This window comes from Archocentrus centrarchus, chromosome 22 (assembly GCF_007364275.1).
Source record: "Archocentrus centrarchus isolate MPI-CPG fArcCen1 chromosome 22, fArcCen1, whole genome shotgun sequence".
NCBI lineage: Eukaryota > Metazoa > Chordata > Actinopteri > Cichliformes > Cichlidae > Archocentrus > Archocentrus centrarchus.
The window spans coordinates 28,126,176-28,138,216 of record NC_044367.1 but is presented as its reverse complement, the minus strand read 5'-3'; the positions used below and the strand labels follow the sequence as shown (position 1 = coordinate 28,138,216).

Sequence of the window (12,041 nt, the reverse complement as noted above, 5' to 3'; positions counted from 1 at the left end):
CCCAACTGTAAATGAAACATTTCTTTCTGTCACAGTTTATTTATATGCCGTCTGTCTGGAGAAGACCCCTCAAAGAGCTTCACAGTAAAAAATAAAGGGCTTTGGATCTGTGTGCATGAGCGGCTCACGGTTTTGCGTGTGATTCATTGAGACGTGTGCGCGTAGCGGTTTCACATGTCGGATCCCGTTCACAGCAGCTGGATGTGATTGCTGCACCACAGCGAGCGGTCTGCTGAGCCGGCCGCTCACCACAAGAGTGTAATGACACAGTTAAAGAGGGTGGCAGTGACGGAGGGGGTTGTGGAAAACTCTGAAAACTGTCGGGATAAAAGCCCCCTTCGAGCATCAGCTCCGGTGTAATGATGGAGACATTGGGAGGTAAGTTCACAATAAACTGTGACAGAGAGCAGACAGCTGTCAATAATTTAGGAGTCTTTGAAGTTTGATTCACTTGATACCAGCTGAACACTGAAGTAATCACAGATATCCCTATTCCAGCTTTTTTCCCCCCTCTAAGGATACATGATACTGTTCACCTCTATCTATTAGTCTGAATCTTTTCAAGATGTGGACTTCCTTTGGAGGCCTTACGACCCCCTTAACCTCTGAGGGGGAGACAGAGGCCCAAATACAACAGGACTGTTTACAGCGGGGGCAGCCTACCCCACATACCTCACCTCATAATAAATTGTAGTTTGTCTTCATCAAATTAAAGGATACAATGTTGCAGCAATCAGGCAAAAAACATGCAATGTCTCCCTCCTCTGGCTGACCGGAGGTGTAAAAGTTTCCTGCTTTCCTTTAAGCTGTTCAGGCCTGATGCCACGGGAGCCTGAGTTCATAGTGAAACATATTTCTACCGTTTGAACTCTAACATTAACATTATTGCTCAATTTTCTGAGGTCAAGAGGCCAATCACGCTCTGTAACTTCCTGAGGCGTAAGAAGGAAAATACACCAACCTAACAACCCCTATGTTTACAGGAGCGCAGTCACATGACTCTGAGGGTACTTCTGAGTGTCACTTTGATGATACTGATCATGTTTAAACAGTATTCCTCTTATAATGATATCAGAAGGGAAGAAACAGACAGCAGTTCTCTTTGCTGCCAGAAGGTGGCACTCTCCGTTGGTCTATCCACTGAAATTTTAAAGGAATATCTGGATGTGATGGGAAATTTCTGACAACAGTATTAGTGAAAACAGAGCTGATTCTTCTCACGCAGCACATCAGAAATGTTTTATCACAGCCTGTAACATTTAGAAATGACCTCTGAATAGACTGAAAACAGAGTTATGAGTCACACCACGGGGCTGAACACAACCTGAACACTATGACACACATTTGAAGGCTGATATAAAACTGACACGAATCAAGACCTGATACAAGATCTCAGGAATAACATCTGTTGAAGGATCAGAGACAGCGATCTGTCTTTGTTGCCCTGATCCTGCCGTCTGTGTGTATTTGTTGAGCAGCTTTGCCTGGTGGCTTCTCGGCAGGTCTCTCGTCACCTCGAGGGGAGGTCCCGGTGTCACGCCACCCCCCCCATCCACAACCGCCTCTTCTTGTTTCTGCTCCGTGTCGTCCGTTCCTTCGCCGCTCCTCTCTGTTCCATGCTGGATATCCACGAGCTCCAGGCCAAACAAGCAAACAAACAGAACAACAGAGAAGCCCATCACCCAGACAAGGCTGGTGTGGGCTTGGGGGGAGAGATGGGGATCTTTATTTGCTCTCTGGGCCAGTTCTATTTCACTCTGATGGCAGAAAAGGCCTCCCAGGACACTACTACCCACACTTGTGTTTGACTTCCAGGGGAGATCAAGGTGGTCTTCACTCTGCACTGACACATCATCTTCTGATCCAATCCACAGCTGTCTGCAGCCACAGGCCTGTAGCCTTTACCTAAGCTGGTCCTGTACTCATTAGCTGTGGTCCTGGCCTTTATCTGAGGGACTTGTTGGTGTGGCATTCAGCTGGTGTGACCTTTCATCCCCACAGTGCTGTTATTCAGCCACGGCCAGCAAATAATGAATTTTATACTTCACTTTAAGTAAATGTTGAGTGGGATAAATAACCTAAAATACAAATGCCAAAGAAAATATTTTCCACTTTGGATTTTGTCATCATTACTTTTCTTCCTGCGTCCTCTCAAAGAGCATCACTCCAGTCTCAGTGTCTTTCCCCTCTTCTTCCCACATTAAGACCCGAGTGATAAATGAATGCATCCACAGTGGGCCTTTTTAGCTTCAGGCCTGTGTGTATTGGAGCCCCCTACATGTTGACCTTTGGCCTAATAATCTACATTTACAGGGAGTTTTACTGAAAGATCGTATACTACTTTAATAAGATGCTTCCACGTCTGTTTAGCCTGAAAAAAAGGGTTAAAGCATCGTGTGTGGTGGCTTGTAAGGACATCCAGTCATTGTTTTGTTGTAAAAGCTGCAGAGAGAGGAAACGAGAGCCTGGAACGGTTTCCTCATCTGGGAAAATGCAGATGAGCTACATAGGTATGTTTGATTTGCTGACGCCAGCTGTGCCTGAAGAATTCCCCTGACCCATCCTGAGGTCTGGTTGTTGTGTGAGGCAAAATGTAGGCCGTAGCAAAGCAGGCAGGCGTAATACGCAACCCCCCCCCCGAAAGGGATGGTCATTGAACTCTCAGGCAAGTGGCAATATTTGCTCACCTGAAATACACACATCTTAGCAATTGGGGTTTGGGTGGGCTCAGGGGCCGGACCAGGTCCCCTTGATGCAGCTGCGGCCTGGAAAAAAGAGCCGACCAGGAAGTTTGGTGGCTGGAGAGGGGACGGGGCTTTCTCGTTGGGGGGTTGTTCAGATGCGGCCGCCTTATTGCGCCTCTAAGGAGGCAGGCACCATATTTGTTCGAAGCTGCAGGAGGCTGATGAGGTGCTAATCTGTTGAGTGGCTGTGTCATTGGGCCCCTGTTCCCAATAGCCTGTTAGCTGTCAGAGCCTGTAAAAAAGGCAAAATTTATTGGCCCCAGGCCAGGGCTCAGCCATCGGCGTCCACGGGTAAGCAAACACAGATTGGACACTTATGCTGTTGCTCTGGTAAAGCAGGCTTTAACACTAGGCTCCTGGGGTGACACGTAGGCAGCCCCTTTCAGCCCTCTTCATGAGTTGTCAGCCCCCTCTATGCTCCTCTGTAAACACTACAAATTAGCCATCTGCATATGGATGGGACCTCAGTCCATACAGGAAGCAGACAACTGCCTGGTGGAAGGCTGAAGATATCGACTCTCCTCTAACAAATATCAATTCCCCGGTATCAGCTTTTAATTTCTGCATGCAAAACAAGGAGAGCACCGTCAGTGTTTTTGGTAACGATCTCTCGTTCGAGAGGAAGATTTTGTTGCTCGGAGCTTCCGAGCGTGAAGATAATGAAAGCGCTCGGCCAGCCGGTGGCTGGTGATGGGTTCGGGTCAGCAGTCAGAGGTAATCCCAAACTTGAATTTCCCCATCAGCCTGGAATACAGATAAGACCGCAGCAGATATGAACCTCACTCTCTGAGTGATGGAAAAAGGAAATGCACCACTCAGATTTAGAGATGTGTGCGTGTGTTTTATCAAGAGGTCCCTCTGCAGTCCTGCAGATCTAAGGAGATCAAACATATTCCACAAATCAAAGCCAGATTAAAATAGTTGATGAATTAATTTAAGTGTCACGGAAAGGATGATATGGGACGTCTGCCCCCACGAGACACACGGAGCACTTAAGATTAAAAGCCCATTAGTGATACACAACTTTTTAATCATGGACCCAGGTTTGTCCTCTTGTCCACACTGACAGGGATCTGACAGCATGGTGGCCGCGTGTGAGCAGCCCGCTCATCGTGGATTATTGCACAGGCGTGATTGCAGTGATATTTAGACGCAGCGCTTCCCATGGGAGCCTGGCACTTTAATTAACATAGCAGCAGTAGCTGTGCTCCTCTTCTAATTGCCTTCAGTCTGTGATTAAATGTGTATTGACTCTGCAGTTGGTCCACTAATGAATAACAATGTGCTGATTTGGTGATATTAAATCTTCTGGCTCTAATACACATCCCATTCACATTTTGTAGAAAGTTCAGAAATCACCAGGAATCATGACATCTGAGCAGATCTGTGTATATATCTGTATATATCTGATAACTCAAACAGTCCACATTAATGCTCCAAAGTATTTTCACCTTTAACCTGCAGCTTCATGTGCAGCAGATATGACAGAGCTTCATTTGGATTAAATTGGGCTTCACTTAAGTAACCTTTTTATCCTTTGTGCAGGAATAAATGTTAGTGTTCACGTGTCTCAGTATTAAATGACCCACTAAGTGCTAAAAACACACTAAATTCATATTTTTTGGGTCTTTTGCAGCTCTCACAACCCGACAGCCAAATATTCAGGCTTATTGATAGTTCACAATTAATCTAGAAAGTTTTTGTAACTAATAATGGATCAAAGTATTAAGTTTAATTTTCTTCTTAGTGAAACCTTCCAAAGTGAAACATCGCAACAACGTAACCTCTCAGAACTCTCGGAGCGTTTTTCAGTGTCAGCGGATCCTTCCATCTCTCAGGATTTCACCTTCCTCGTTCCACTGCTCGGGTCCAATAGATAAACTGTCACCTTGTTTGATAGATGGAGGCCAGCGGTCAACACGGGGCCTTTTTTAACATGACAAGAGGAAAGTATTGAATCTGCAGTGCCTTGGATACAGTCAACATCAGCATATCGAATGGCATTCCTCGCTACATTCCTCTCAACATCAGAAGGTGAGTATTTGAGGACAGCCTCAGTGCCTTTACGCCTGTGTTTGTGCCCTGACCCACTGGGGCCAGCGCAATAACTTTGGACTCCCTCCCACTGCATCTCATTGCAATGGCCGCTCTCAGTTTTTATTTAGCTGGATTGTGTGCCTTCCCAGTGCGGCCGCTTTTCAGATTCATTTCCAGGTAAACACAGCGTGGCCAGCCACAAACCTGCAGCCAACAGGCGTTGTCACAGCTGTGGCAGATAATGGCAGGTCCAAACTCCAGCCCGGCTCTGGAATGTTTACTGTCACCACAGGCAAGTTGGCCGCAAACAGTTTTTTTTCCAGCACTTTCCAAGAGGAAGACTCTCTTGTTATTAATTTTATTTTGATGAATTACATGCTTAACCCTTTGCCCTGTGCTGTTTTTGTGTGACTAGGTGTACTCAGGAGGACAAAAAGGCACAAAAAGGAGCATTCTTCAGCAGATCTTTGACTTTAGAGGAGACAAAAAAATCCTTACTTTGAAAGCTAAAACTTAAAGCTAGCACGTAACTGCCAACAGCTCCCAGGTGTTTGAAGGAATGTGCCACCTTCCTCTCACAGAGCAGAGATCGCTCCGTTTCCATTCCCCTGCCCTGCACCCAGGAAAACTTCCTAGTGTCATTTTGGGGCCGTGTGTGTGTGTGTGTGTGTGTGTGTGTGTGCTTACACCTCTTTAGCTCAGTCATTAAACTTTCACCACTTAGTGGTTTCCTTATCATAACCAGTAAAGGAATGACACCTAAATGTGTGAAATGTAACAGCCATCATCATGGAAGCTCATTAATCAACAAGGTGGCAAATCTACCTGGATGAGGGGGAGGGTCACACCACTGCTCCAGGTGCCTTGAATGAATATTAATTGGAAATATATCAGATTTACAATGACACAGCGAGCCGTGCTCTGACTCATTCTTATTGCAGTCCTGGTTGTGAAAGCTTAAGCTGGGGAGAGAACAACAGCGGTCTGTGCATGTTGCAGCAATGACCGTCAGGCCATTCGATTCCCTGCGCTCAGTTCAGTGTGTTGAAATGAACTATTAAAATGCATATTTACTGAAATAAACCAAAGGTTAAACAGGAGGTAGTGACTGCACAAAGCTTTAACTGGTCCTGGGCCTTAATTATAAGTTTATTGATAACTTCCCACAACCATAAAGATTAAAATATTCCTGTGATTCGACATAAAAAACTCACAAAATAAAAATATGTTACATAAATAAAAGGGTTAAAAAAGTTGGTATGTAATTCATTTTATTGCTGTTCATTTTAGTCTAATTTCCTGTAATTGGCGCAGGAGAATGGATACTTGACATATTTTTCATTCAGTAAGAGGCAGCTACAAGTACACACATGCACGTGTAATACTTCTCCTGGATTGTGTAACGCAGCGCAAGATTTTCAGCCTTTTGTCATTCCAACATCTTCTCTGTGCCGACCATAAAGAGGGAGTGATTAGCAAATTACAGCTTCCATAGGTGGGACATGTATACGTGTAGTCCACTTCTTCTCTGAATATTCAGATCACGTTTAGTTGTTGTGGAATATTTGGTTACATTTTGTCACTTTTTTTTTTGTTGTGTTTTGAAAATATTAAATTTGTTGAGGAATAAAAGTTCAATTTTTCCACTGACAAGTCAAAGAGTCAGAAATGTAATGAGGCCAATTATTGTTCTGGAGTGAGCGACACACACACACACACACACACACACACACACACACACACACACACACACACACACACACACACACACACACACACCAGAGAATAAATAAAAATAGAAAATGCGCTGAAAGCTCGTCTGCATGTTCCTGCATGAAGTTTTTGTTTTTGCAGACTGTGACCTTCACTCCTGTCAGAGGACTCTGCAGGTCGATGATTAACCACAGAATTAGCAGCGTGTCTCATTCAGGAACAGAATGTTACTCAGGTCAAGGCCCGCTTCAAAAAGCTGAGGGTTAGTTTGAAATGAGCACATCATGTATTCATATTTAAAGCCATATATAATGGATTTATCTGTCCTGGAAACAGTTCAGGTCCTTTTTGAGTCAGTTTGCAGAAATTCGTGTAGAAAATATCCAACATTTTGGACATTCATCATCACCATCGTTGCGTAACACAAACATATCTGCTGGTCGTGCAAACACGCAGGATTGGAGCTTTTCTGGAACAGAAATACTTCTGAATATTTGCAAACGTTTAAAAATCACATTTTAAAATATAAAGTTATTTTTATTTTGCTAATGCAGGTATTCACTGAAACTTGCGGGCTCACACAGTAATATTGAACACGGCGAATCATCAGCCCATAACTTTGTATAGAGGCCATATTATGTGCCAATACTATATGATTCTTTGTTGTAAACAATAACGTTTCACAGAACTTGTTGTTGTTGCCTGAGTCGAGCAGCTTTGAGCATCTCCAGCTTTCCCCATTCCCACCTCTGCAATCCCAAATCCTCAAACACGCCGCGCTTTTTCTCATGATCTCATTTCCAAGTTAAGCAGACTGTGTTAGTCCCTCGTCAACACGACAGGTTTGCTCGCCTTTACTAATGGGCCTCTATACTGATAGTTATGCTCTTGCGTAAATATGCAGTCAAATAGATGTACAACTAGTGACACGTGGCTGGCAGCGCTCTGCAGCCTCACCTTGATGTTTGTGTCATACAAATACTGTACGGGTTGCGAAAATGAGAGGCCCTCGACAGGCCCTCCAGCCTGACGGAGAAACTGTAATTTTTATTATTTAAAAGGCCTCGAAAAAAGCCCCAATAAATAAATCTGCCTGCCTACAGAGCGACACACTGTCTGAACTGACCAATTTATGATTTACGTGTCTGCATATTTAGCTCAGCAAATCATATAACATCATTCCTGCCCTGTTTATTCTGACTTCACTGTTTATTTAGAGCGAAAAGCTTCAAGAAAATTCGCACAAAGTCTGTAAAACGTTTCACTGGCGTTTGAGTTCAATTACTTTATGTGCCACAGACAGCGATGCCAGACGGAGGCGACATCCGAGAGAGGGCGCTCTGAAGCTATGCCTGGCATATTCAACACTAATGTTTTAATTAGTGTTGAATATTTAGAAAGAGTCATTCAGTCATCCAGGTTAAGAAATCAGGTTTAAACTGTGCCCTTTGCAAACATCAGTCCCATTCTTTAGGACAGAGCCTGAACTTTAATGCTGATGGCGGTTTAATGATTTTTAGAGATCTGAATTCAAACATCAGGAAGTGTTGATGCTGCTGAAAATGAGCAGTTTGATCAAACTACTTTGGTTTGGGGGAAAATGCTAACATCAGAAAGGTTTCAAAACTCTGTTCTTACATTTTAAATAAGCCATAAACATCTGTTCTCGGATTATATAACAACAGCACTGTAACATTTAATCCTGTATCAGTTAATCTGCCTTAAATATTCCTGTGTGTAGATTTATGCTGTAAACGAGCCTTTACTTCGTTTATAAACGTTTTCACGTTCTTTGGTGTTCTTGGCGTAAAATAATTAACATTTATATGTAGGCTTAGGCAATAAATTCCTTGAATGCAACGCAATAAAATGGATTATGATTTCAGCTCAGCTGAAGTGGAATAAGCGCGTTGGAGGATGTGCGTAATGAAAAGCGCACCAAGGAAGAGCGCCAAACATTCCTTTTATAGTTCCCCCCCTTTTTTTGCCCCAACGAAAATACAATAAGATTAGTTTATAATGAAGCTTTTCATATGAAACTGTTCTTTTCAGTTAGCGCAGGTGTACAATTGGGGTGGGGGGATGCTTGAGGAGTCTCACGCCTAGGTGCGAGGAGATTATTCAAATAGGGCCCAAGGCGTAGAAGTAGGGATTGGAGGCTTGCCTAGCGCACGGAGCTATAACACAGCGTTAACAGCACGGAGCGTCATTTGAACTCCAGTCACTGACAGACGCATTTCACGGCTGGCTCCATAAGACACACATGCGCCAGTCCTTGACGAGGGGACACACCGACGACCTAAATATACTCAGTAGTCCCCAGTTACCTGCTATTAGAGAGACTTTTGGCTTTCCCTCTGCTGGGAGACGCTTTGTGAAAGTCCTCCATGATGCTTGGAGCAGTTAAAATGGAAGGACACGAACACACCGACTGGAGCACCTACTACGGAGAGCCCGAGGTGGGTACCTTAAATATATATTTTTTTCTGTCTAAAGCCGATCCCATTTTATACAACTCAATATTAGCCCTGAGATAATATTAACTTTGTGATCAAATATTGACTTGAGGCGCCTCCAAATCCTCCCCCATCTCCACGCAGCGCGCTATCCTAACAAAGTTGCTTGACATGTAGGGGGAGAAACTTTTCACTCGGATTATAATTTCATAAGTCTATACGTGTTTCTACTAAATCAGATTATTGTTTGTCGGGTTTCCACTCGATAAACATGTGCACTGTTTGATTTCGGGGAGATTGATTCAAATATTTGTGCTGTGCTCTCTATTTTTCTGTGGCCACAGTCATATTAGGTGTAAACATTTTCATCTACATTGCACACTTTAAGAGGATTACTCGGCTCAATTTATTTGTTATACTAGTGGCATTAAATAAATTGTTAAATATACTCGCCCGTGTTTTTCATTTTTAGAAAGGAGCTCGCAAACGCCGCTCTTACGAAACCCGCAGGCTTAAAAATATTTAGAATATTTATGCTGATCAATAAGATGATTTTATTTGCTTAAATAATAATAATAATAATAATAATTCTTTGTGTTTAGTAATTACAGTCCCGCGTTGTTCCTCACTGTAATGCCAGATGAAACTCATGAATGCCTCTTTCCCTCACTGACAGTGTTACACCTCGGTTGGCAACATGAACGCGGGCCTGGGAATGAACTCTATGAATACCTACATGAGCATGTCCGGCATGAGCACCACTGCCAACATGACGGCCAACTCCATGAACATGTCATACGTCAACACGGGCATGAGCCCCTCCATGACCGGCATGTCACCGGGAACCGGAGCCATGAACGGCATGGGCGCGGGGATGACGGCAATGAGCGCAGCGCTGAGCCCCAGTATGAGCCCCATGACTGCGCAGCCCGCGTCCATGAACGCCTTAACATCGTACTCAAACATGAACGCCATGAGCCCGATATACGGACAGTCTAACATCAACAGGTCCAGAGACCCTAAGACCTACCGGAGGAGCTACACGCACGCCAAACCCCCGTATTCCTACATTTCTCTCATCACCATGGCCATCCAGCAGTCTCCGAGTAAGATGCTCACTCTAGCCGAGATCTACCAGTGGATAATGGACCTCTTCCCGTTTTACCGACAGAACCAGCAGCGCTGGCAGAACTCCATTCGCCACTCTTTATCTTTCAATGACTGTTTCGTCAAAGTGCCCAGGTCGCCGGATAAACCGGGGAAAGGCTCGTTTTGGACTCTCCACCCGGACTCCGGAAACATGTTCGAGAACGGCTGCTACCTGAGGAGGCAGAAACGCTTCAAGTGCGACAAGAAGATGAAGGAACCGGGCCGCAAGTCGGGAGACGGCGGCTCCTCCAACAGCAGCTCAGAGAGCTGCAACGGTAACGAGTCCCCGCTCTCCAACTCCTCCTCCAGCGACCACAAAAGGTCCCTGTCGGACATGAAGACGAGCCAGGCCCTGAGCCCGGAGCACACCGCTGCTAGCCCGGTGACGCAGGGGCAGCACCTCATGTCTCAGCATCACTCGGTTCTTGCGCACGAAGCCCACCTGAAGCCGGAGCACCACTACTCCTTTAACCATCCTTTCTCCATAAATAACCTCATGTCCTCGGAGCAGCAACATCACAAAATGGACTTAAAGACTTACGAGCAGGTGATGCATTACTCTGGCTACGGCTCTCCCATGGCCGGACCTCTTTCCATGGGCTCCATGGCGGGGAAAGCCGGTCTGGATTCTTCATCCATACCTGACACAGCTTACTACCAAGGTGTCTATTCCAGACCCATCATGAACTCCTCATAAACTCTTTATCCATCCATGTGATGTGGACTTTCTCCCCGTTCACTTTGTACATTTGTAAAACAAAAAAAAAAAAGTATAGACTTTGTGTACAATATGTATTTCAGATATTTTTGACGTTTGCCACCGTTTTAGTTGTCGAGTTTGTTAGTAGCCTAATTATTTTGAGAGGATGCTGATATTAATGATTAAAACACTGATAATGTGACAGAATCTGCCCAGACGTTGGCTTCAGGAATGGACCCAAAGACAACCAACAACAACTTATCTGTAAAATAACGAGCGTCTGCATATCCGGACTCCAGCGGATCGAAAAGCTGGATTTGTTCAATCATTTGTGTAATTCCTATTTATGGCTTGTATATGTGTATTCTTGTAGTGACAAGAACAGAATCTATATTAAAGTGTTATTGGTTTTGTTTTCTGAATATGACGGTGTTTGACTATTATTATTATATTATTATTATTATTATTATATTATTATATAGTAACATTTAGATTAGATTTTAAAGAAATAATTAACGCCAAACAGATTTTGTAAGAGACGGTTTTTATTTAGTTTCATTTAATTCCGTTTTTGGCACATATTAAAACAAAACGAATCCATTAATCCATGTTTGTGATCATAAAATAAGTTTCTCACAATTTATTTATTTATTTCAAATATTGGAATTTATTCGTACCCATGTAAGGCGCACAATCAGCTCGGATTAATAGCTTTGCCGGATAAAACCGGGAACAATGCTCCCAATTTGTCATTCAGGGAATGTAAACAAAACACATATATGCTCATTAATCCCAAACACAACTTGAAATATTTATGAGGGGAAAAATGCAGCCAGTGCAGCAGATTCTTTGTAATAATTTCAGACTAAAGCGATGAAAACGGAGGTTTGAATGAAGAAAGCTGCAGGCTCAGAAAAAATATATGAAACATTTTTTCTAAGAAAATGACGTCATGGAGTCAGTCCAAATATATAATATAATATATAATATATAATATTATAAAATTGAACCTGGCAGTTTCAGCGGCGCAGTGGTGAGATCATATGCAGCCTGTATACGTGTATTAAGTCAGCCATTTAAATTCCCACACATACAGTGAGTCAAACTGTCACTCAAACAACCTGCATGCCTGTCACACACACACACACACACACACACACACACACACACACACACACACACACACACACACACACACACACACACACTGCAAAGTTTGGATCACTGAATAAGATTAGTGTC

General features: G+C 43.7%; 1 protein-coding gene across 1 annotated transcript; it reads left to right on the top strand.

Annotated features, from left to right (window-relative positions):
* The first annotated feature begins 8,672 nt into the window (after positions 1–8,672).
* On the top strand, positions 8,673–11,193 carry foxa2 (forkhead box A2). The gene is made up of 2 exons (XM_030718262.1): positions 8,673–8,953; positions 9,627–11,193. The coding sequence occupies exons 1-2, from the start codon at positions 8,882–8,884 to the stop codon at positions 10,794–10,796; spliced, it is 1,242 nt and encodes a 413-aa protein (XP_030574122.1). The 5' UTR covers positions 8,673–8,881; the 3' UTR covers positions 10,797–11,193.
* Positions 11,194–12,041: the final 848 nt, after the last annotated feature.